The sequence below is a fragment of the Callionymus lyra genome, chromosome 1 (assembly GCF_982586985.1).
Source record: "Callionymus lyra chromosome 1, fCalLyr1.hap1.1, whole genome shotgun sequence".
In the NCBI taxonomy this organism is placed as follows: domain Eukaryota; kingdom Metazoa; phylum Chordata; class Actinopteri; order Syngnathiformes; family Callionymidae; genus Callionymus; species Callionymus lyra.
The window spans coordinates 25,549,728-25,576,890 of record NC_141818.1 but is presented as its reverse complement, the minus strand read 5'-3'; the positions used below and the strand labels follow the sequence as shown (position 1 = coordinate 25,576,890).

Sequence of the window (27,163 nt, the reverse complement as noted above, 5' to 3'; positions counted from 1 at the left end):
CCTGACTGAGACTGGTTAGGAGTATTACTAATTTTTCTAAATTGTCTAGAGGTTACTTTGTATTGATGACATTATGAATGCCAGGATATGGGGAGGGTGTGGGTGGGTGTGGTTTGATTTCTTGTATTGCCCTTTTGTTTTCCTTCTACTTTTGTATTATTATTGTTTTGTTTTTTAATTTATTTTGTTATTGTTTTTTTTTAAATATATTGTTTCCAGGTCCCCTGTCCCGCCACAAGCTGGACCACAGGACCAGGCTGTTTCACCATCAACCAAAAAAAAAGTAACTTTAGCAGTTTGAAGGAAAAGGGCGTAACACACCTGCACCATATTGTACAAGTAAACTTGCTCATTAAGTTCTCTGAACTTGTAGATTAACTTAATATGACAAATTCACACTTTTTTTTTATAATACATGCAATTGCATTATACAATTTTACCAATTTATTTCGAAAAAATATATATCGTCAGAAGATTCCATTACAGTAAATAAAGTACTAAACATCCCCAGTACAAAGAAAATAATATCCAAAATATATTCCGTGCTGAAACAGGCAGACACCTCTATGTGCATATCAACCTTAAAATGGGATGAAGACCTCTCTATGAGCAAAAACTTATGGCTAGTTGTTGTGGATGTCCCTCTGGCCTGGGTGGCCTTCACCCCCACCCCCTGCTTACCTAAGACTAGACTTATGGTTTCTCTGCTCACAAGACCGTGACCTCCCAGGGACCTGAGTGACACTCACCCCAAGACAGGAATTCTGTCGTGCTAGGCCTTGGCCCTTTGGCTTGGTTTGAGGTGGCGTGGCTTCTCTGTATCACTGGGTCCCTCTTGCCCCTACTGCAGATGTGTACATCCGGCACATACACACGCATGCACGCACGCACGCACACACACACATACACACATACACACATACACACTCAGACTCACATACTCGCCTTACCTTCTCTCTCCGTTTTATTTAATTATTTATCTGTAACTCTGTCTGCCTGCCTGCCTGCCTGCCTGCCCGCCCTACTGCCCGCGCGCCTGCTCCAGACTCTGCTGATGGTTCCTCGCAGACTCACTCTTCATTTGATTGGGTCTGATGACTCCTTCAAGAAGCATCTTAAGACCTATTTATTTGTGCAGGTTTATTTTTTTATTATCTTGGGGGATCCTGTGTTTGTCATTATGTTGTATTGGCCTTTTAAGGTTTCTAAATGTGTATATATATTTTAACTGTGTCCTTTTTGTACTAGTTTTGTTGCTAAAGCGCCTTGTGACCCTGGTCTATGAAAGGCGCTTCATTAATTAGGTTAGGTTAGGTTAGGTAGAACTTTATTGATCCCTCGGGAGGTACTTACTTCAAGATACTAAACATTTTATTACAACAGACATAGATATAAAAAAACATCTAGTTCAAAAGTAAATATTTTAATATAATGTGGTTGAAAAAAAACGTCAACAATGGAAACCATTGGCAAGATAAGATCTAATCAAAGGCTGCTAAGGGGCCATGGGCCGCACATTGAACATGCCTATATTACCACAAATGTGTGTATGCCTAAATCAACAACTACAAGGGAATGTGAAACATGGTGCAGAAAGTCACATAACAAACTGCTTTTCATTTATTGTTGTGCGTACTTTAACAAACGATCTGGCCCGGTACAGGAATCCTGGACAGAAAAAGCTAGCAAACAAATTAACACTGATTTTGCACACAGGCATAATTTACCTTTTCTCAGAAAGCTACATTCAAAAGGAGAGCACTTACAAACACTTCTGAACGAAGCATGTTGGCTTTAAGTTCATGGTGTTCAAGTGGTTGACAATCATACACTGAATATTTTGTTATGCATTCGATATGTCCACGCTTTACATAGCATTAATCCTGGAACATTTTAACACACACAGCAGCCATAATGTTACTGAATAAAGATGGATATAGTTATTTATTCTATACACATTTTTTTAAATATTCTCTAAATATATGTAATTTATATGTGTATTACAATTTTGTGTACACTCAGAATAGAGTGAAGTGTACACACGCTAAAAGCATGGATTAAGCTTGAGTAAAACATTGAATGATTTGTGTCATAATAAACATTTTGCAGCAGAAACAAAACTGAGACTATGAGCAACTGTGAGGACTAGATTGACAAGGGAAATGTGTTAAAACAAAGCTCAATTTGTTGGTGTAAATACTTTTGGAATAAACATATAAAATGACAGCTACACATACGCACATTGTGGGGATTTAAAAATGTCTTCTTAATGGTGGATTCGGTAGTGTTAGAATCTACACACATTATCTAGGTCTACATTTTATATTTAACAAATGGACAAACAACAATGTGTACACACGATTTGAGGAGCATATATACTGTATATTTCAAATTTATTCTATGTAGTGCTTGTGGTTGCTAGATAATGGGCTGATAAAGCTTCATGAAGCATATTAGGTGGCACCCTTAGTCTAAAAATCATGTCAGGTTCAAACAAAACAGCTGATCATAGAGCAGACCCTGATGAAGAGTACAGTAGGGTTATTTATTCATCAGCCCACTATTAGCATACCTGGACCTTTACCCTGAAATTCCAGGTCAAATATATTCTTTATTCTCAATCAAATGGTGGTAAGAACAAAATAAATTTAAAAAAAAAACTAATGTAAAAACTTACCAGGAACCCCCACTGTCTCATTGACTTACCTCCAGTACACACATCTACCTTTTTCTTTACCGATAGAAACAACATTTGGGGTTATAAATAATTGGGATGCTGGCAACCAGCAAATATAATTTTATCAAATGGTTATGATAGGCTAATGAGCCGCGAATGGGTGCTGCAGTTTATATTTTCAGGTGATGCCATTGTCCATCGCTATAAACACTATGAAATCTAATAATTATAATAATAATTGATCTGAAATATATGTGCTTTGTTGAGCTTGGTTTAGAATAACTATCTATAAAGAGAGTCTAACTTGAAGACACAGGTTTAATTCTTGTAACCCAGCTGATAGAGTAAAAATATATATCAGAGCATAAGGGTTCAATTAGCCTGTGTGAAATATCAGAAATAAATGGAAGGCAAAGGCGTAAAATAGCATAATGACAGAAATAGTGTTAGTGTAAGGGCTCAGCGTTTAAAGCAGTGTCCAAATCATTACAGTCTTATTTGTGAAGTGTACATTTTAGAAATGTATTGTCCTGTCACCTGCCCTTGTTGAAATACATGGAAGAAATAAATACATGTATATAATTAGTAAAGATCAATTGCTCCTGCTACAACAGTGTCATAACCAGTGTAACAAAGTATAGAAAAAGGAGTAGAGCTTCTCAAATGTAAACAGGCTGCTCTTGGGCAGTCAGTAAACGATACATGGCTGCAGGCATCGTCTTCATGCGGATCTGAAGAAGAAAAGTTTAAGAGGTTACAAGAGTGACCAGCCAATATTTAATAAAAAGATTACGTTTACATGCCATTCAAAAATGTAAGACATTGTAAACTTCCTCATCATTGTCACTTTTAGCAGTAGGATTACGACTTTACAATAAAAAGGAAGACTTCATCCTTTCTCTGTGCAGTTTCCTTTCACCACCCAAAAACAAATAAGAATATAAGATATTGTTGTTTAAAAATATATATATGAGCATGAGAGTTCGCAATTAGCCTGTGTGAAATATCAGGAATAAATGGAAGCCGAAGGCGTAAAATAGTAGACAGAAATAGTGTTAGTTTAAGAGCTCAGCTTCCAAATCAATAAATTCTCAGTTGTGAAGTTTAAGACTGAGGGGGAAGGGGCCGTGGCTCCCATACTTAGTGTGACATGAGGCAAGGAACTTGTTGTTGTGTGAATGAGATAGGCCCTAACAATAGTAGAGGTGGAGGAGGAAGATGCGGCGGCACAGATTTCTTCCACCGAAATTCCATTCTGAAGGGCCACTGAGGCGACCAACCCCCAGGTGGAGTGGGCTTTGAGGCCCGTCTAAGGGTCGCAACTGACCGCCGAGTAAGCCAGACAAATGGCTGCACTGCCCCAAAAAGAGAAGTGTTGGGTAGACCTGTATATTGCTGCCATAGCAAACAAAAAGTCTGTCTGTGCGTCTCAACCCCTTCACTTGCCAATCATAGGCAGAAGGGCCCTCACCGGGCACAAATGGCAGAGAGGAGCAGAGCTCGCATCTGGGTGAGGTGGTGGGTGAAAAAAGGAGGAGGAACCAAAACACATGAAAATATGTCCGCTGACGAACAGATCTGTTACAGCATGTTCATGCTCATCAACCCATGTGCTAAAAACCTAGACGTACTGAGCTGCTCCTCTGCAGTTCCTGTCGACTGGACTAAGATTTTGGACTTTGTCGGCATGTGTCTATGACCACCTCTGTGTACCACAAGGTGCAGACTGTCAGATGAACTGGCAAATTCCTGCAACAACGTGATAAAAGAAACAACCCATAAATGTTCTCAACAACAGACCTAGCTACTGCTGGAAGGTCCAGGAATAGAAATTACAAACCTGTGAAGGGGAGAAAACATTCTGTGATTCTTCTCAAAACAGGCTTAGCTTCAGCTGAAAGCTCCCGAAGGAGAATTTGCAACGCTGATGAAGGAATAGTACTATGTAGCTACTTCTTTTAACACGTCTGGCTTCAGCTGACGTATCCAGCAAAAGAACTTGAACACCGTGATGAAGGAAAAGCACCCTATTGCTACTTTTTATAACAGGTCTAGCTTCAATTGAGAGAAGATGAGGCTAATCTATCGTGAGAGCAGCTGAGAGGGTCATTTGTGTCAATAAATTTGTGAATTTAAATAGATTTACTCATGGCAGAGATTATGTTTTCTAATTAGGCTCGACATTGTTTGTTTATCTGCAAATGTTACAGAAGGTTTAAAAACATTTCTTTGGTGATTATTATTACCTCTCCCACAGCATTCGACAGGATATGGACAATTTTCTCATGTGGAGTGGCGACTACACTCTGACTGTTGATCTCAATAATGCGATGACCCACCCTGATTCCTCCCCTTTCAGCAATGCCACCACGCATAAGGCTGCATATCTGTGGAATAGAAAATAAAAGCATGAGAATAATAACTGAATAACTGCTTGTGTGTGGGAGGAGTTAAGAGCGGCCTAAGTAACCAGGAAGTATGGCGTCAACGTGGCCGCTGGCTCTAGGTTAGCAGTGGTAACACTGGCAATGTGGGAGAATGTAGGCCACGGCAACATCAGGTCGGCAGCTCGGATGAACGGTGCTGTGGTGTTGTTTTTGTTCAGACTGGATCTAGCAAGTTGGCTGGTGGAGTCGGGGTCCTGGAGCAGGTTCTACTGGTGGTGCAGCCTGCGACACGGATCCTGCTGTCGAACGTCCCTCCCTTTATCACCTACCAGTTTCTAGTCAGAAAGCTTTCCAGACACGGCAAGGTAGTTTCCCCCGTAAAAAAGATTGCGTCTGGATGTAAGTCTCGCTTTTGAAACATGTCTTGTCGCACAGTCGATTTTCATGATCCTCAATTAGAAAGACAAGGATCTGAGCATCAGGTTCATTGTCAAAGCAGACAACTTTGACTACCTGTTGTTCGCCTCGTCTTCAACAATGAGGTGCTTTAGCTGTGGTCAGGAGGGTCACCTGGTCGAAACGTGTCCATGCTGTCCTGACTTGGCCCCACCCGATTATGAAGGACAGTGCTCGAGGAAGAGTTGGGCTGAGCGGGCTGGGGCCGAGGCCAAGTCGCTGACAGTAGAGAGGGGTGACGTCAGCAGCGCGATGAATGAGGAGAGGGAGACAGGTGAGGCACAGAACAATGAAGCAGAAGAAGGTTAGATAGATGAGAGCAGAACAGTTAAACAAGCAGGTGAGAGGCATCCAGGTGAGAAAGAAGAAGTGGTTGAGAGACAGGCGAGTGAGACAGGAGAAGGGGACGACAGGCTGGTAATTGAGACAGGTGAGAGACATGTGAGTGAGACAGAGGAAGGTGAGTGAGACAGAGGCAGGTGAGTGAGACAAGCAAGGTAAGACAGGGAAGTGAGTGAGATGAACAAAAGAGTACCAATTGAAAGACTGAATTAGAAAGTGAAGCAGCAAAGGCATAGACAGCTGAGAGTGAAGAGGAGATGGAGCAGGAGACTGTGAGAGTCATGAAATTAAAAAGAGGGACAAAAACAAACATTGCAGCGAAGGCAAACATAAGTAAACGATCAGATAGATGAATAGTTAAAATAAACAAGAAACCAGTGCAAAGAAGTGCAGAATTGTGAAGCAGAGAAGAAAATAAGATCATTTTTCAGATACAAAACTTTTTTATTCATCAGCCAGAGCACACATTGGTTATAAAAACAAAGCATAATTCACAGACCCAGAAATTTACAGGATTGCAGAAGAAACTGAAACAAAAAGTTGAAATGCAAATTGATAAAAATCTCTGGCTTTTTACTCAATTATTGTTTTTTTTAGCACCGTTTTAAATTCCTTACTTTTTAAAATGGAGGGTTTTAATGTGGAGTTCACATAGAAACGGGGCCCATGATTTAAGAAAGAGAGTTTTTTTCTTTGACTGGGGGGTCAAAACTGGGGATTTGAACTGTACTCTTAATGTTTTAGACAGGAACCATACAGAGCCTCATCCAGCTTCCCAACAGGCTTTGAAACAGCTGGTCACTACGTATGGAGGAGGATGCATGCTGGCTGCAGACAATACATATGGTTCCATCTGACTGAACGCAAGGTAATGTTGGCACGGCTTGGAAGCTTTTATTGTTTTAAATACCAATTTAGTGAACTTCCTGTTTGGCGCCACATGGAGTAACAACAAGAAGTATCGCTCTGTAACTTTAATAATACTTTCGTACTTCTACACACCTTTGAACATAACGAAAACCTCGAAAACCGATAAAAAACAATTGCAGTATCGTATTTTTAAGAAAAAGACATCAAAGAGCAGCAAATCAACGAAAAAAGAAGACTTGGTGATGGACGCCATGTCCGCTTTGCTGGATAAACACTGGGATGCGCTAGTGGCCGAGTATCTTTAAAATCGGTGGAATCAAAGATGGACCAAATCCAAACTACAGTGGAGGACCACGTTGAGCTTGCAACGAAGAATGTTAGCCAGCGGGTTGCTGAACTGGAGAACGCTGAACTGCTGCAGCCTTTGTGAAGCTAACTCTAAGCAAACCGCCAAAGTTGTCGATCTGGAGGGTCTTGGCAGAAGCCAAATCATTCAAATCCTGGGCCTTGCTGGGACCACCGAGGGGAGATGTCCCACAGAGTTCTTCTAATAATTTTTGTGCAAGGTCAGACGTGTTACCTTCACCCCCGGAGATAGACACCCACCCACCCACCGTGTATCAACGGCGAACTCAACTGCCACACAGAAGCCTCGTCAAGTCATTATCTGCCTTCACCAGTACCAGGTAAAAGACCTTCTGATCTGCAAGGCCCGCCGGAGGGGGAAGTTGGAATACAGCGGAAAGCAAATTCGAGTGGTGGAGGACTACACTCAGGAGGTACTGAGTCTGCGAGCGGAGTACAAGGAAGTAATGTTCAAACTTTACAACGTGGACCTCAGACCGTCACTGAGGTTCCCGGCTTAACTCTCCATCACACTGCCTGGAGGGGAGAAGAAGCGGTTCAAGTCGGTGGAATAAGCAAAATATTATGTGGACAGTATTCCAGCCATGCAATAAACGCGGATAGGGGCACTGCTGAGACTGTGTAATGATAGCGATTTAGCCACTCAACATCACTCTGTGAGTAGATATTGATGGTATCAATAAGGTTGTCACACCTTAGTTAACTGTTACTTGTTGTGTTCTCACAATATATGCTATTGAAAAAAGAAGAAGTGCATATTTAAAAAAAAAGAATAAGAAATGGAGCAGAGGACAAAGAACTTGAAGTAGAGGAAGGTTTGGTGAAGAGCTTGCTGCTGGGGGTATTAGCAGCTGTCTTCTGGGGGTGGGAACTTGTCAAGAGTATCATTGTTGCTTTTTGTTTTCAACTGTTATCCTGAAATCATACTTTTACATTTATATCTGGAGCTTGTTTAACATTGCTACTTTATAACCTACACTTTCAGTGATGGAACATGTATAATACGCATGTTGAGCTGGAATGTTAATGGGATAAACCATCCTGTTAAAAGAAGGAAAGGTATTTTCATATATTAAACAAATAAAAAGGCCAGTAGTCTTCCTGCAAGAGACACACATTAAGGACTGTGATAATTTGCTTAGTCTGATGTCCGAATGGAGGGGGAAGCACTTCCATTCTACTTTCCAGGGAAAGGCCCGAGTGTTTCTATTCTCATCAGAATATCTCATTTAAACATCAAAATACAATAGCAGACAGAAACGGTTGTTATGTTATAGTCACAGGTAAATTGTTCAACAGCAATGTTATGTTTTCAAGCATATAAACCCCTAACACAGACGATGCAGCCTTCTTCAACAATCTGTTTTCCTCTCTGCCGGATCGTAGCAAATATTCATTAATATTATCCAGAGTGTATGAGAAGGTCTGCTTAATCTAAATATTTTCTATCCAAATGTGGTAATGTAGAAATGTGGTGCTTTTTGCATCCTGGTAAAAGGATGTCCTCACATGGCCATCACACCTATTCCAGAATGGATTATTTCCTGGTGGACAACACAATGACCCACTTCGCTGTTTCATGTGAATATGAGACCATCGTAATATCGGACCACGCACCTGTTGTATTTTGCATGACTTAACCATTGCTCTGTGTAAAATCGCATACCTGCGTACTCAAAGTCAGTATTGTTAGTGCGGAAGTGCGTCTCAATTCTTAGAATGCAAAATTGAGTGCACACTAATTGGCGTACTAAAACGCCCACAAAACTGAGTATGGTTTGATGCACACTTTTTACCCTAAACGGCTCCATCTTAGTGACGTTGTAAACGGAGATACGTCATATATATATATATATATATGCATATAAATGCATATACTTACAGGTGTATTTTCAGCCAACAGTAGGAGGATGACAAGTCTCCGGTGCGGTATTTCTTCTTCCAAACTTGCAAAACGTGCTGCCAGCAGGTGTCGGCGATAGCATTCCAACAGCTTGTTGCAACCATTGTTAAATAGTAGTAGAAGAAGAAGCTGTCATGTCATTTCAGGTTAGTGCGTAGCGGCAGTGTTTGATTTGAGACATACTTTCTGTTTAGAATTTGCGTACTAGTTAGTATGTACACTATTCTGATGAATACTAACTCCTAGTAAACAAACAAGTTTCCCTCACATAAGGAATAACTGGAGGTTGAACTCCACTTTACTTTCTTATGACGTTACGTAACGTTTTTTTGAGGAACACATAAAACTATTCTTTGACGATAATTATTCGTCTGGAACGTCAAGCTTAATAATTTGGGACACCCTGAAAGCATATCTGAGAGGGCAAATAATCTCTTTCTCGGCTGATGTGAAAAACTGATGTTTTCAGACTGAAAGAAAGATGTTTTCTAAGATGTTGCTCCTGAACTATATAATAAAAGTGTGGAATACCAACAAACTATGACCTGCTCTCAACCCATCAAGTCAAGAGGCAGCTGTATTTTTTATATAGGGTTTAGTGCGAGGCAACATATCATCAAAATTAATTCTGGCAGATGCCACCTCAAACCCAACTGATATCAATGAGGAGTTCAGAAAATGCAATGCTCAGTTATACACATCTGAATATCCAAGTGAATATCTCAATGAATGATTTCCTTAGCAATATCAAAATCCCAACCATATCACGTGAAGACAAACCATATTAGAGAAACCAATTACGGAAAAGGAAAGTAGCCATCCATTTTTACAAACCAGAAAAACTCCAGGACCAGATGGATTCCCTGTAGAATTCTATAAAACATTATCATCATTTCTTACACCACAGCTAAGTTTGGTACTATCTGACTCTTTTAAGGACAATAAAGCAACAGCCTCTTATTATGAGGCATACATCAGTCTATGATGTCTCATGTGTCTTTCTTGGCGTTTCCTGTTTTTATTTTGAAACCTGCTCCCTTCTGTGTCTGTGAGTTCTGGATCATATTGGTGCTCCGACCTCTAACCGCTACGCTATTGCTTTATCCTCGAGGCCCCGCCTCGTCTCTGAGAAAGCTTAATGAACTCGCCACACAGCTGGGTGCAGTCCACTTCCTCCTTTACAACTCAGCAGAAAGCTCCTGGCAGTGGAATGTAATGATGGCGAATGAATATTGAAGTGAACAAATGTGTGTGAATGAAGTGCTAAGCCTCCCTGAAGAGGGGAGACACACATGTCTACTTTGTTTGCCTAGGCCCAAATCACACGATGACTGATTATGTGGCCTGCCGAGCGCTTCCCACGGCTTTTGACAGTGACGGGAAGCGTTCAAGGCTTGTCGATCCACGCCACCTCAGAGATCATGATTATGATCAAGACAGGTTAATGCCATGTTGTTTAAGAAAAACAAACAACATGGCAGTCCTGTGCGGTACAGTCGACAAGCTCACGTTCCAAGCGATCTGTTCTATTCTCACATCAGCTCTGGGTAAATTCTCCAGCACATCCCTCCACATATCCTGTTTCGTCAGCTCCGATGAAGCTGGGGAGACTTCCGGGGGGAAGAGGGTACATGCAAGACGCATTTGAGGTTTTCTCACGCGCGCTCGCGCATTTCTCCTTAAGCTTTCACAGAGACGAGGCGGGGCCTCGAGGATAAACCAATAGCGAAGCTGTTAGAGGGCTTTGCACCAATTTTTAGAACCTGAGACTATGAAGATAACTCAGGGGTTTCCTTTCCGGTCCCTCCCCCTGCTGATTGTTATTGTGTCCTCCTGTCTTGTGTTCTCCCGTTCTGCAGGTGCCAGTGGTTGCAGCTTTCTAATTCTGCTCACTCTCCCTCAGTCTTTGTCAGTTCGTCACACTTGCTGTCCCGTGTTTGTCTAGTTTTTGTTTCAGGTGATATACTCCTGTTTTCGAGATTGTTAGCATTTCCGGTTTTGACCCTGGTACGTTTTCTCGTTTTTCTACCTGACTGTGCCCTTGACCTGTTTTTCGGATATCGTACCTGTTTGCTGTATTTTCTTGGACTACCTGTGACGATCCCTCTGCCTGCTCCTAATAAAATTGTCAAGTTTGACGAACAGACACTTTCTGCTCCTGGGTTTCCTTCCGCACCATGACACAGTCTTATCCTGAAAAAAGACAAAGATCCAGTGCTCAGACCAATCTCCCTTTATTAAATGTTGATGCGAAAATTCACGCAAAATATTCGGCACAAAGATTAGAAAACATCTCCCCCACTATCATTGCTGAAGATCAAACTGGGTTTATTAAAAGCGCACACGCTTATTTCAACATGTGCAAGCTATTCAATATAATTTACTCTCCCCCTGCCGCAGAATCTAAATGCATTCTCTCCCTTGATGCAGAATAGGCGTTCGACCGTGTGGAATGAAATTATTTATTTACAATTTTGGATAAGTTTGGGTTTGGTCCAATTATTATATCATGGATAAAATTACTTTATAAAAGTCCCACAGTCTCAATTTTTAGAAATACACTGTGATCTAAACCCTTCAATCTGTCATGTTTATGTCCTTCCTGCTTTTTTTTGAAAGTGTGTTTCCGTTTGTTTGTGTCCTGTATGTTTTCTTTTGACAGACGCTGGCAGGTGCACGGCTGGTGATGATTGAGTGGCGGGTTCTTCCTATTGATAAGGAGCATCCCTACCCGGAAGAACTCGCCAGAGTATTCAGTTTCCAGACCAGGTTGGCATCTCTGATCTCGCTCCTCGTTTTCTGAAGTCTGAACTTTGTTAATCCTATGGACTATGGAAACCCCTGACGTTGTCAGCGCTTTATTCTACTCATGTGAGTCTTTTTGTCTTTTTGTTTTAGTTGCTGTATGAGACCCCGATCTCCAGCCGTGCCCTGCCTCCGTCCCGAGCGCCTGTTTTGTTTTTTGTTCCGGTCCGTTCCCACTACGGACCGTTTGGATCATTAAAGGACTTTTATTCTGAGCTATCCCTCCGTGGATTATTGACACTTCCGCATCTGGGTCTCCTGCCCTGATCGGTTCATGACACAATCTTAAACGAAAGCTGCCCTTTAAGCCCTTTACTATTTGATTTGGCAATAGAACCACTAGCAATAGCATTGCGTAGCTGCAAGAGTATCACAGTTATATGGCCGAATGGTACCGAGCACAAGGTTTGCCTTTACGAAGATGACCTTTTGGTTTACATATCAGACCCGAACTCTTCCATACCCTCTATGTTATCACTACTGACTCAGTTTGGCAAATTTTCAGGTTACAAACTTAACTTGCACAAAAGTGAATTACTCCCAAATAACGGATAGAAAACTGTCACATGCATTTCGCTTTCAAAATAGTTAATAATCAATTAAAATATCTTGGCATTAAAGTTACATGGAAACACAAGTATCTTTTTGAACAAAACATACTAAAACTATTAAATCATGTAAAACAACAATTCACACACTGGTGCTCCTTATCTATTTCCCTGATCGACCGAATAAACTCAATAAAAATGAATAGTGTTCCTAAATTCCTCTATCTTTTTCAAGCCTTACCAGTATTTATACCAAAGCATTTTTTTGACATGTTAGATTCTGCTATTTCATCATACATATGGAAGGGTAAACCACCAAGAATAGGCAAAGTACCTTCATAAATCTAAAAACAATGGGTACATGCGATTACCTAATTTCCGGTTCTACTGTTGGGCTGCTAATTTACGTTTTTATCAAATATTTTTCACATTTCTTCCACTCCCCTCCAAACATCAATTCAGGAAATGGTTTGGATTACAGAATGTTTCCTTATCTTGGACAATCGTAAATAACCATAACTTTCAACCCTTTGTCTTTGATGATGCTTTTTAAGAATGGCGTGGAAAAGGGACTACATAAGTTCAAAAATCTTTTCATTGACAACATTTTCAGCAGTTTTGAACAACTCTCTAAGAAGTATAGCCTTCCCAAGTCACACCTCTTTAGATACATGCATATTAGACACTTTATACTTTCTGCAATTCATAACTTCACCCATAAACCTGAACTGAATTTGATGGACGAAATCTTGGACCTACAACTGTCAACGAAACATCTTACATCACTAATGTATAACGAACTGTTAGCCATGAGACGGGCTCCACTTGAAAAATTAAACAGGCCTGGGAACAGGATTTGAACCTCTCATTATCTATGACGACAAATGGGAAAACATTTTGATGCTAGTGAATAGGACATCCTTTCGTGCTCGTCACTACCTCTTACAGTTCATGGTCGTGCATAGAGTCCACATGTCTAAAGCCAGACTGCCGTATTTATCAAGATTTAAGGAGTGTTTTTTAAACTTTATGATGTAATGTCATGTCTGAATATGGAAGTCACTGAGTCAGTGTTCTCAACAAAATTTAAAAATGTCTGGGGGACCTTTTATTTCATTCTTTAAAATCTCTCTAAATACCTCATGATCTCCATACCATCTATTTTTTACTTTTGTAAGTATAGCGGTCTGTATAGCTTCAATGATGTGATGACTGCATTGCAGTAGTGTAAGGACTGTTGGCCTGAGAAGAAAGGGTGGGTAATGTTTTTTAAATGTTTTGTTCTTATTGTTGTCTTTTTTATTTTAATTTAGCATTTATGTTTTTTTGTTGTTGTTTTTTTATTATTATTTTTCATTTTTTATTTTAATTATTATATGTTCATTTTTCTTTATTCACTTTATCAGCAATGTCTGCTGGAAAAACACTAGGCATAGACGGCCTCAGCGTTTAGACTTACAAAGCTTTCTGGGACATTGTTTTTCCTGAAGTCACAGACGTTTTAAATGAGAGCCTGGAGTCCAGCACGCTTCCTTTGTCCTGCATGAGGGCTGTCATTACCCTCCTGCCAAAGAAAGGAAACCTCCAGGAGGTAAAGAACTGGCGTCCAGTCACTCTCCTCTGCATGGCCTATAAGATCCTCTCCAAAGCTTAAGCCATCAGACTGAGAGAGGTCCTGGAGGAGGTCATCCACCCAGACCAGACCAACTGTATTACCGGCAGGCCAAGTATTTTACGACTACAAGTTTTCAATTACACATGTGTGCCTTGTTTTATGGGTACAAATATGTAGTTACGTGTATGCATATCTGTACGGGTACAGATCTCATGCTACGTGTGGACGACACAGGGGCGACATAGCTCAGATGGTAGAGTGGTTGCCTGCAGCCCAAAAGGTTGCAGGTTCAATCCCAGCTCCGGACAAGCTTGTGTCGTTGTATCCCTGAGCAAGACACTTCACCCTGATTGCTCCTGATGGTGAACTTGGCGCAAGTGTGCAGCCTACTCCCATCAGTATGTGTGAATGGTTGAATTTCCCCTCGCGGGACTAATAAGGGATTCTAAAAAAAAAAAAAAAAAAAGATTCTAAAAAGAATATATGAACCCACCTTAGCAGTGATTGAGGTGCAAAAAAAAATCTGTGGCTCACACCTTCAGATTCAAGAGGACGTGTTTAGTAACTTGTACTCGTATACTTAGAAAATATAGTCAACGTTTTTTTTTATTTTCTTTGCGACTACAAGTGTACCTTCTGGATTACGAGTATGAATATGTAGTTGCGTCAATGCAACTTAATAGTATGAGTACACATCTCATGTTACGGGTATGTCGGACTTAGGCAACGGTTCTGACATCATACCTTTGTGGTAGAGAGAACTATAAGAACCGTGACTTTGCCTGTCTGTCATTTCACAAAGGACCGACCCAGATATGTTCTTGAACTTTGTATCATCTAATCAGTTACTTAATTAAAATTTTGAACTTTTTTCTCCTCCCCATGACTCTTTTGATTTTGATGTAATCTCGAAGAAAGTTTAGAAGAAAAATAATTTACGCTTACATGCGTTTTCTAATGCAACTATTTAATTAAAAGAGAGTTTTGTACAAACAGAAACATACTGATGAGTAAAACAAAGATCCAAGATCTATTTAAGAGACACTTAAATCAACACATTGGTTTCCCTTTTAAAAAACATGTGCAACACAGTCAGTATAGCACTTTCCACCACCCCCCTACTTGATTCAAGTTCATATACTGTTCGCGCATAGGGTTCTGTTATTTCAAAAATTGTAATGAAGAAAGATATTGGATAACTGGTTTAAGGCAATTTAGTAATAGTGTCGCTCAAACATATTCAGTTGTATAAATCTCGATCACATTTTCTTCTGTAAATCCCAATCAATGTGTAATTAAGGGCAGTTAACCTACATTTCCACGTCCATTCTAGGCCCCATCAGAAAAAAACAAGATAAAAACATGAATTTAACTGTATTTAGAGTTACTATGATAACATTCCTGGTCGTGTCCTGAGAGACTGTGCCGAGGAGCTCACAGATCACTGATATCTTCAACTCCTCACTGAGACAAGCTGTTGTCCCCACTGGCCTCAAAGCCACCACCATCATCACGGTACCGAAGAAGTCGTCCCCCTCCAGCTACGACAACTACCACCCGATCACACTCACTCCCATCCTCATGAAGTGCTTCGAGCGGCTAGTCCTGCTGCACATCAAGACTGAGCTCCCTCCTGCCCTGGACCCCTTCCAGTTTGCATATCGGTCCTCAAACTGGACCAGTTGGGACTCAACACCTCCCTGTGTTACTCGCTGTTGGGCTTCCTGACGGTGAGACCACAGACGGTGAGGGTCGGCAGTTACAACTTCAGCACCATCACACTGGACACAAGGATGTGTGCTGAGCCCCTCCTCTTCACTCTGCTGACCCATGACTGCCCCGCATCACCAAACTGTGGTGGATCTCATCAACAACAGCGATGAGATGATCTACAGCAGTGAGGTCAACAAGCTGACCACATGGTGCAAAGACAATAATCTTCACTTGAACGTGGAGAAGACTAATGAGGTCATTGTGGACTTCAGGAGTGTGCACACCCAGCGTCTACCACTAACCATTGACGGAGCTGCAGTGGAAAGGGTGAGCAGCACAAGGTCCTGGGTGTGCACATCTCTGAAGATCGGTCCTGGAGCCACAATACAGCATCATTGGCCAAAAAAACCCACCAGCGCGTGTACTTCCTCCGCAGACTGAGGAGTGCGAGAACCCCTCCACCCATGATGCTCACCTTCTACAGAGGCACCATCGAGAGCAACAAGTCAAGCTGCATAACTGTGTGGAACAGCGCCTCCACAGTTTCCTGCCATAAGAAGCTGCAGCGCATCGTGAGAGCAGCTGAGAGGCTTATTGGTATCTCTCTACCCCCGTTCCTGGACATCTACAACACCCGCATCACCAGCAAGGCCATCAGGATTGCTGGTGACCCCACTCACCCGTCCCACAGCCTCTTCAGCCTGCTGCCCTCAGGGAGGAGACTGCGCAGTCTTCAGGCCAGAACCAGCAGGTTAAAGGACAGCTTTTTCCACCAGGCTGTGGTGACTCAACTCCCTCCCTGTCCTACCATCAATTTCACCTCTGCTTTAACTTTTTATCCGTGCATTAACTTTGTCCTTTGTTTTTTTGTTTATATTCTGTTCTTTAGTTGATTATTTATTTCATGTTGTTGGTGATTTATTAATGTCTGTTTAAGTCTTTAATCTTTTTAAGTGTTTAATATCTGTTTTTATTATTATTAGTATTCATGTTTTGCATCGTGGGTCAGAGAGGACCACATTTTCATTTATGCTGTATGTCTTAATACATGAATATTTGAAAATAAAAAAGAACTTGAACTTGAACAAACCAGCCAACTCCATGCGCAAATATCAAAACGGCTTTCACGTTTCCTGTACCTTAATTGAAAAGACAGAATTGTATTCTTAAACAAATGTGTTTGAGATATGCATTGTTCGTTTTTAAGAAGGCAACTAAACCTGGGTGTTATAAACGGCAAAAGAAACCAGATAACAGAAATTTGAAAACAAAAAATGTGTAGTATGATGTATTATTATTCGTATTATGATCTTTTTCTGTATTTGCCTTTTTTGGTCTTTGATTGGTCTTACAAAGTCTTTGGGGTTACATAGTCCTATTCTGGAACTATTATACAGTATACAGAAATATGGGTGAGAGACAAAAAAAATCCTAAAGTTACAATAAAGAAAACAGTCATGAGTAATGAGGTAAAAATACAAGCCAAGAATACCAGTTAAAACATCATAAAGCCTTGATTAAAACTAATAGGTCATATTTCAGTTGTTAGTTCTGTCATGTCTTGCAACTACTTCGTTGCATGAAAAAAAACAAAAAAACATCCATGTGGTGGGATTTATAGATCACAGTTGTCTTCTTTCTGTGACCACCAGAGAAGATTTTATTTTTAAATAAATTTATTTTATTTTGATTATCATTTAAAAAATAAATAATATATAGCATGGAGCTAGATCTGTACTAATTAGTAAAGTCAGGCTTCCTGTTGTTGCTGTGACATTTATAAACAACGTTAGAATGATTGCTAGAATTATTTATTTTATTTATGACATTAAAGGCCACAATGAAAAAAAAAAAGTGTGTTTCATTTATGTAGAGCAGAATGATTTGAAGTCGAAACTGCATTGCAAGATAATATTTGAATCCACAGGATCTCACGCCTCCCGTTGTTGTGTTGAAGGAAAACGTCAACAAAAAAATATTAATAAATGCAAGTTGCAGATTTATGTTCTGTATGTTTGAATATAATGATTTGATTATATCATCTGGGAGGCTAAGATTATGTGCAATATTTGTCCATATTTTTTAGGCTAAAATCTGCTCAGGTCTTTATCCATTAAAAAATCATGTTCTTTGAACTTTTCCATTAGAAATTCAACCCATTCTAATGCATACCTTAAAAGAATTCCACAACATTCCTGGATCATCTAATTTAAATGAATGAACTTTTTTAATTTATTCTTTCACTTGACAAAAGTCTGGATTTTTAAGAAGCATAACATTAAATTGCAATCGTGAGGCTCCCTGAGAAAAACCAGTGGGTAAAACGGGCTGAAAAGATACTTTAAGCAAATAAGAGCAAATGGTTTAATCTTTCCATCTTGAATCTTGGAAAAAGATCCCAATAATGTGAATATAAAATCTATACATGAAAAACCATGATTTCTAGCCGAATAAAATGTATACTTACAACTAACAAATTAGGATAATTACAAAAACAATGAAAAATAGTGGAAGACTATATGTAATGACTGATTACCCTTGCCATCTCACCATGTCACCAAAACCTTCTCCAGCCAAATAGAGAACTGCCCCCCAAAGCTTTGTAGGCAAGTCCATTATGTTTAATTTTTCCTACTGAAACACAAATCTCCTCATTTTATGGACTGTGTTACAACTCAGGAATGCAGAACCTCCGACATAAAGTTAAAAGTGCCATCAACACCGTAACATGTGGCCTGAAACCCAACATGGAATTAAGGTTTAAAATGCATATTTTGTGTTCAATGAAATATTTTCAGGTACTGCTTAGCCAAAGAGGAAATTCATCTTAAATCGAATAACCAAATAAAAAAGTGTGGAGTGAATATACTGTTTAAACCTCCATTTTAGTCCAGTGTTTTCAAAACTTGTCATGTTTGATATCACTCTGATCCATAATTAAGAGTTAGGAAAGTTTTTATAATTTACCATTATGTGTGAACCTCAGATCTTTTAATAATGTCAAATAAAAGAAGTTTGAAAGGAGGAGAGAGAATTAAGGCGGCAACAAAACCCAATCTTTAGCCAATGATTTTTTCATTCCTCAGCATCCAACCGTAGCAAATATCCATCCAACATAGCAAAGCAAGTATGAACCTATCTGGCTTCACTATGCAACCCAACTGCTCTTCCAGAGGAGATCCATGCATCAAAGACTTTGGACAAAGGTCCATTCGCCAACTCGGTCCCTTCATCATGCTTATCGCCATCACACAATCCTCTTTTCTTTTGACGGCGTAAGGAATTGTGACATTGTCACTTTTCCAGAGATTGATCTGTTGGGGGTTTTTAATATTGATCTTAGGTAAATAATTTAGCTTAACATTGAGTTGTAAAACTTTACCAACATTGACACTTATTAGAGCTTAAAGTCATTTGCTTCCCTGGTTATTCAATATCTTCTATGCCATGATATCAACACAGTAATCATCACTTCATTTCATAACATTTTTCATCTTTTATTTTGTATCAAAGGCGCTGTAAGAGATCGACAGCCTCTCTACTAGCTTCACAGCAGTGATTTATTACTTTCAGGTTTTAAATAATAATTTATTCAACTGATACTTTTAAGCATGGAGAGAATCATCTTCTATACACAAGGGAGGATCTGCTGTCACTGAAGTCAATAGAACAGACTGGAGATCTTCATAATATCTCGAGGGAACTTCTGCGCCGCTATCGTGGATGTAAAGCCGGAAAGAGGCTTTCTGAATCGTTCCTGTCCTGAAAAAGATCCGGCCAAGGGAGCTGAATGATTACAGGCCGGTGGCACTGACTTCACAGCTGTTGAAGACACTGGAGCGGCTGGTCCTCAAATGTCTCAGGCAATGTTCTCTCTAAGCTGCTCGCCTTCCCAATCGCGCACCGCTCAAACACACTTAGTGCACAAGAACATCTCTGCAGCAAAACCTCAGTGAGTTACAGGTGTCCAGCCAATGATACGATACGGTTTACTTACGCTACACAGCCAATTATAGCATTGATAGTGCTTGTGTATGTGCCCTACCCATACACGCTGTGGTACCGTGCAGGTTAGCTTGCTAACAACAGTGCGGCAGAGATGAGAGATGGCGTTACAAATGCTCTCCTGCATCGGACCTTCTCCCACCTAGATAAAAGAAGTGGCTCAGTGAGGATCCTGTTCCTGGATTTTTCAAGTGCCTTTAACACCATCCAGCCCACTCTGCTGTGGGAGGAACTGACAAAGATGCAAGTGGACTCTGGCCAGGTCTCCTCGATCTTGGACTACCTCACTGATCGACCACAGTACGTCAGGCTAAAAGACATAACGTCTGATACTGTGGTCTGAAATACAGGAGCACCTCAGGCCCCTCTCCTCTTCACCATCTACACTTCAGACTTCTGCAACAACTCCGAGCAGAAGTATAATGATGATGTGGAGATAGTTGTCAACTATAAGTACCTCAGTGTGTGGCTGGACAGTAAACTATAGTGATTCAGAAAAACAGACCATTTGCATAAGAATGTTCAGAGCAGTCTTTACTTTCTGAGGAGGCTCCTATCATTAAACATCTGCAGGAAACTCCTCAGCACATTCCATCATTCTGTGGTGGCCAGTGACTTGTTTTATGCTGTGGTGTGTTTGGGTCGGAATGTATCCAAGAGGAGTGTCAACAGGTTGGACAGATTGATCAGGAGGCCTGGCTCTGTGGTTGGCAAGAAGCTGGACTCACCAGTGACACTGGTGGCAGAGAGGAGATCTCTGGACAAACTACTGTCCATCATGGATGATGAACGCTACTACCCAGATGCAACACTAATAGACTTAGGGACTCATTCATTCCTCATGCTATGAGACTGTATAATTCTGAGTTTGGGGGCAGGAGCGGAGTGAAAGGATGATGTATTCTATCCTATGTTAATCTTTGTATCCTTGAGTTTATTTCTTTTGATCTATGTTCTTTATATTCAAATTGTTGTCATCCCTTGCACTTTGTTTCTTTTATTGAACTTTGTTCTTGTTTTTATGAATCTATCGTCTGCTGTGTACTGGAAACCCAATTTCCCAAAGGAGATCTACAGAGGGATTAATAGATAATAATGTAATGAAGTTTATCCATCCATTTATCGATTTATCTATCATCCATCCATCCATCCATCCATTCACACTTCATGAAATTACAATATATGCATCTCCTACTGTTGTACTTAAATATAATAGGTAAAAAAAAAAGTATATGAAATGTTATAATAATATATGTAAATGGACATATTTATAAAAAAAAAAATTAAAAACAGGCACTTTAATCATTTAACATTCAAACATCCATACGTTGTAAACCCTATTGAATTACGTGATTTAATATTAACACATAATAAGATTGTCAATCTGTCGTGATTTGTATTCAACCATTGTCTAACAGTGAACAGAACATATAAACACAGTGTTACTGTTGTTGTGATTCTCATGTTTAGCCAAGTCAGTTAGCAGCTGGTCTCCTCTGGTAGCCCGCAGCGAACATCATTGCTTCCTCAGGCGAAAAGAGACGCTTCCAACCTCCATTCAGTGTGAAAAATAGCTGGGATGTTAAGCAAAAGTTGGTCGAAGTCCTAGAGTGAACAACATAGCCATTGCATCCTTGTACTTTCTCCACTGTTCCTCGATCTCTGGCAGGTGGTCCTCGTTGATCTATATAGATGTCCCACGGTAGTTTAGAGTCACACTGGGATCGATGGAGTCGCATGATTATGATCCTCGGTTTCCCTCCGCCTTGTGGTTTAAGTCCAGGCAGTCAGTGGGCGTGATCTAGTTCGAGAATTTCAGTTGACTGTTGCCCCTCAACCGATTCAAGAAGTCCGACAAGTTTGATGTTGTGGCACTCAAGGTCCAGGGCCCTGTGGCTGTGTGCTCAAGCAGGAGGCTAGCAATGCCAACTGCACATGTGCTTCCACAGGTTGTTGCTAAATTCCATATCAGTTTTCTTTGATTCAGATGATTTCAACATCTTATCATTTTTCCAAAGTTTAAAGAAAGACAAAATATAAAGGATTTTTTAAAAGAGGGCTGCTGGATCCACCAGCACTTACATCCTCGCCTAACCGGAAGTCCTTTTTGATTCTTGTTTATTTAATACAGCTATGTAGATCATTTTATACAATGCATTGGTTGTCTGACTTTAAAGTTTATCAATGATTTTAGGTGGATTTACAAAAGAAGGAGGGTTATTGTTCTTAAACGTTACACTCAATTATTGTTAAAATAAAATTGGTTCTTTTTCCTATTTTATAACCTTCATTGCTGGTCTCTCATCCATTAAGAATAGAACCTATACGCAAGGCTTCTGAGAGTGATGGAGTGAGGGAGCTGTTATAACGTACTTTGGGGCACTAAAAGCCGGGGGAACACACTCATTGATTTAAATAAAAAATGATTGGCTCCGTTGACAGAGACGTAACGACTATGTATCCACCGTAATTCGGGGTCAAATCAATAAACACTCGTAACTAGCACTCCCAACTTTGTTTTTTAATGAAACTCTTTGTCCTCTTCTTAAATAGGCAGGACAGAGTGTAATATTATTCAGAATAAACATATTCATTTTTTTGTTGCTGTCCCGTGGTTGTTAGTGTTTTTTACTTACAATGCCATTCTGGACACTAAATCCCAGCTGGTAACGCAGGTCTGGACGTCGGATGAGGACTGTGGTCACTGGAGGACATTGAACAATGTTGAGTTTGATCCATGACTGATTCTTCAAACCCTGAAAGAGAAGCTTTACTTATTACAGCACAATCAGTACACAAAGCTTTGTATTTCTTGTATGACGTAAAGATATGTTAAACATGTCTTTATGTATTTCAATATCAAGTTGTCTTTTGACATCAGTTTACATACATATTTGGTTGACGTACAATTGTGAACAATTATTTAATGAAATGATACAAGATTAATGAATTAGTGAGTTGGATCAAGTGAGCAGTAGAGCTGGATGTCATCAGGAAAAATATAGTAAGAAACATCAGGAAATCTCTGAATGATCTTACCCAGGGGAATCAAGTAAAGCAAAAATGATTAAGTACCCAAAACAAAACATTGAGGGACTTAACACAACAGATCCACAGACCCAGACAGTCCTACTTCATGCCTTAGTCTTCTCAGCAGGATCTGGTGATCAATTTGTTTCAAAGGCTGACGACAAATCCAAGCGAACCAGAACAGTGTATTTACCTGAATCAGCCAACATCCTGGAGACTTTCAGTAAGGCTTTCTCCGTAGAGTGATGTTTGCGGAAGCCAGATTGAAACTTCTCATGGATGTCGCTATGATCCAGGAACAAGGATAACTGCTCAGACACCACCTTCTCCAAGATCTTGGATAAGAATGGAAGCTTAGAATTAGGCCTGAAATTACTGAGGTCAGTTGGGTCTAAGTCTGGCTTTTTGAGTAAATGCTCCACAATGGCATGCTTAAATGCATTAGGAAGAACCCCTGAGGGAAGGGAGAAGTTTACCATTTTGGTAACCCATGGGCGAATTTATTTAAAAACTTTGTTAAGGAGCCTATACGGGAGGACGTCAAACGAGTAAGAGGAAGGTTTCATCTTGCACACCAGTACCGAAATATCAGCCAGAGTTACAGTCTTAAATAAGGCCCATACGGTGGGGACAGGCTCAGTGACAGCAGGGGTTCCACACAAAAGGGGAGGGATTTTCTTTTTTATCAATTTAATTAAGTTTGTGAAAATCTCAACAATGCATTGCTGTCAGCTTCACAGAAGAGAGGGGAGATTGGAGCAGCAGGACACACGAGATAATTGATCGTGTCAAACAACACTTTGGGGTTTTTCTTATTTACTGTCACCAATTTTCAAATGTAATCAGATCTGCCAGTTTCCATCATCTCATTGAATGAGGACATCAGATCCCTGAGGTGAGTCTGTGGACCTCAAGTTCAGTGGACTTCCAGAGATGCTGAGTCTTTCGACAAAGTCTCTTCAGACTCAATATATCTTCAATTGTCAAAGGTAAAACGATCAAAACACGGCTCCAACACAACGTCACTTCTGCCCCGGGTCTTATACTTCGCTTCGTAGAGAAAGATGAACAATCCAGAGTGTGTAACGGGTCGTTTATTCGCCACTTTAAGTTAAACAAAATACAAGCTTTACGATCGCGACCGGACACACTTTGTCCCGGCGACTGTACAGGTCAATAGCCACAGGAGAAAAGTCCCGAGCTGTAGAAACGTCGCTATATTTAAGGCAAATTTCCCTTTTGGGAGGTCGTCTCTTTCCGGCCTAATGGTTCTTTCAAGTTGCCTGTGCCACCAATCCCCCATTTAGAGACATCCTAATTTGTTTTCTTGTAATCTAATCATTCAAATGTTCTCGGGTGGGGTTATCTCTCTTCCGTCTTTTAGCCCCCCTGGTGTGTCTTGCTTCGTTCTTTGATCTACAATTTAAGGTGTGATTTTCAGATAGACAGATGTTTCAAATTACCGGTGTTGTATCTCTAATTCTGATCCAAGCTTGTCTCGAACCAGTGTGAATCAGTGGAATGTTGATTGTGAACATGTAGTCAAACGTTTGCGCTCTTAGATCAAGCGAGTAACTTATTCTTTATATTTTGATTATCTTTTAGCATTAATTTAAGTATGGCGTATACGTATAGTGTATAATAATTTTAATCTAACAACTGGCACTGTTTTTTCTGAATTGTCAAGTTCGATTTAACAGGTGCCATCTGATCCAGTAACACAAAGATTAGCGAAACAATGAATCAAATTGTCCACATTAAGGCAATCACTTAAGAAAGGAGGGTCAAACATAGAAGAAAAACTGCCTGCTGTATCGGCTGAGATAACATGCCTCTAAAACCTAACCTTCAAGGGCTTATCCTCAGGAATGAAGTCCAGGTTAAACAAAACAAGAGACAGATGGAAAGATGTACAGACACATTAGAAATGGCAAGGCCAAGAGTAAAAACTAAGTCTAAAGACAGTTCAGAGACATGTTGCTCAAAATTAAAGGCTTCAGTTAAAGAAAAGTTTCTTTAGCCGAGCAAGATGTGATGTCATCAACATGAAGATTAAAATCTCCAAGAATAAGAACAGATTCCATTTGAATAATGGAAGATAAAATGTCACTAAAGTCCTTCAAGAATCCTGCGCAGGACCTGGCGGAAGGTAGACTGAAACACAATAGAAAGGTCTTGTAGAACCAACCAAAATGATCCGGGACTCAAAAGAAGTGAATTCCTGTGTCTGAATCACTTTGCATGAAACGACAGGGACGGGGCTTCCCTTTAACAGAGCAGCCAGCAGGAGAGTTGCTTCATTAAGATGAACTAACTCTTCCTCTCCCTGCCATGTCTTTGAAGGACGTCCAACCTTTCTCTTGTTAAGAGATCATTTAGAGAAAAGGTTTTATTTGCAATCTAGCGAGCATTCAATTGGCTGACATGCAACGCTGATGACGTCACTGAGGCTGTGACAACGGAGCAAAGCTGCACTGTGTACGCTCTAGGACCTCCGTTGACGCGCTGTCACACACATCACGGAGGAATGTAGCGCAGACATTGAGCATGCCTGATGACGTCAGAGTCCAGGCGAGCTGCAGCGTGTCTTCTCTTGACTTGGAACAACAAAATGAGAACCTCTTCTCTATTTCTTGTGGAACTCACCCGGTATTCGACAGATAAGAAGATATTCTGAAAAGGCTGTGTCGATGACAAACGGAGGAGGAAACGCTCTAGGCGTTTCCAGGCTAGGTGATAGACATAGCCTGCCTATCTAGAGGCACCTGATCCAGAACCCTCTTTTCTAGGAACCCTGCATGTTGCCTCCAACCACCATCCTTAAAAAAGTGTACCATCCCAGTCTGCCAATCCAGAGGCACTGCCACAATACAATGCTGCAGATCTGTGTCACACATTCAGGGCCTTGAAGAGTTAAATACACTTAAAACCTAATTTTCATATTTTATATTGAAATGGTGTTTATATTCATTTTTACGAAGAATGTTTTTTTAAGTGTGCAATTGGTTTGGATCCCTCTTTTTTATGAGTTTGTAATAGAGGCATTAGATTACCCAAAAGACTAGCTTCTTAAAACAATATTGCTAAATGTCAGCCCCCTAAATGTCAGCCCCTGACATTTAGTGAAAGTGTAATCTATATGGGACAATACATTGTGGTATATGAGAGAGCCAAACCCCGCTTCCCTTTTGATTGATAATGATACTCAACAAACCTTGATGATGCTCTGGCAGGTCGAAAGGGGTAAACCCACAAGACTGGTCCCATTGATTGACATGATCTGATCACCAATGTTTAGTCTCCCTGACCTTTCTGCAGGTCCTGCATGCATCATGTTAGCAATGATGACAGTTGGTAAGATGGAGCCCCAACCACTTTCCACGACGACCACTCCAAAAATCTCACTCTTTGCTTTCTCCACCATCACCTGTTGAACCGGAACCCAAATCACAGAATGCATAAGGAGACATCTTTACTTTCGTGTCAATTAACCAAGTAGTCAATTTGCAAATAATATCATTTAATCATCATCATCTTCCTCAAATGAGTTAGTCTCCTGCTCCTGAAAATAAAAATAAAGATTAAGTATATACCAGATATCCTCTGTTATTTTATGTCATCAATAAATAAATAGAATGCATATTAAGGAGGTTTCAAAGGCACATGGTATCTCACTTCTGGATTTCATATATTATATGAATATTTCAACTTTACAGGTCTTAGCTCTCAGAGTTGTTTCCCCATTGCACAGTGTGAGCGCACACATACTTTTCAAAAATTATCTGAGTTTATGGGATTTTAAGTTAGTGTAGCTGCATAGTATTATATTTACAACAAGTGTGCTGCAATGTGTTATTATCTTTCTGAAACACACAAATAAACATGTATTCAATTTATGTCACAATGTACAATTATAATATATTTTATATATATATATATATATATATATATACTTGTGTACATATTAGAGGACTTCTAACCAATTCCAATGATTCAAGAAAGAGCGGATTCCTCTTAACTGCTGTAAATTGCTCAACAATTGACAACCTTGATGATGGCTCCTACACCAATAAGAGGTCAATTTACAAGTATTGAACACTACACATTAATCATAAGGAATACAAATAAATACAATGTGCTTACATCTTTACAATTCTCAGACTTTGAGAAGTGGATTAGGTCATCATTGTACATGTCCTGAGTGTTCAAAAGGTCACTGTACTCTTTTTGACTGAGGTCCTCTGGGTTGATGTCATTGGCCCGGAGAAACTCCTGGTAGGCAACACTGAAGGCCTGACCAATGGACTGTGCTATGAGCTGGGCCTAGAAGTCAATGGATTAAAAAAAAAGTCCATTAAAACATTGTTTTTATAATGATTATGCTTATTGCTCACTCTTAATAAAAATAAGTTTGCGAGAAGTCTGTTTTTGTGTGAGAACCCTTAT

The 27,163-nt window shown here is 40.2% G+C and overlaps 1 protein-coding gene across 6 annotated transcripts in view; it reads right to left on the bottom strand.

Moving 5' to 3' along the window:
• Positions 1 to 1,615: 1,615 nt before the first annotated feature.
• Positions 1,616 to 27,163, bottom strand: part of LOC148088655 (amyloid-beta A4 precursor protein-binding family A member 1-like) — a 71,889-nt gene continuing 46,341 nt past the window's right edge. For 5 of the 6 annotated variants that reach the window (XM_087798369.1, XM_087798372.1, XM_087798371.1 and 2 more), the window contains 5 exons: positions 26,861 to 27,040; positions 25,932 to 26,144; positions 22,324 to 22,443; positions 4,924 to 5,064; positions 1,616 to 3,408 (listed from right to left, as the gene is read on the bottom strand). In XM_087798369.1, coding sequence (XP_087654495.1) covers positions 3,337 to 3,408; positions 4,924 to 5,064; positions 22,324 to 22,443; positions 25,932 to 26,144; positions 26,861 to 27,040 — 726 coding nt within the window. In that variant the 3' untranslated portion in view covers positions 1,616 to 3,336. Of the gene's footprint in view, positions 3,409 to 4,923; positions 5,065 to 10,545; positions 11,195 to 22,323; positions 22,444 to 25,931; positions 26,145 to 26,860; positions 27,041 to 27,163 lie in introns of those variants that run through there. The other variant, XM_087798373.1, reaches the window with a different exon arrangement.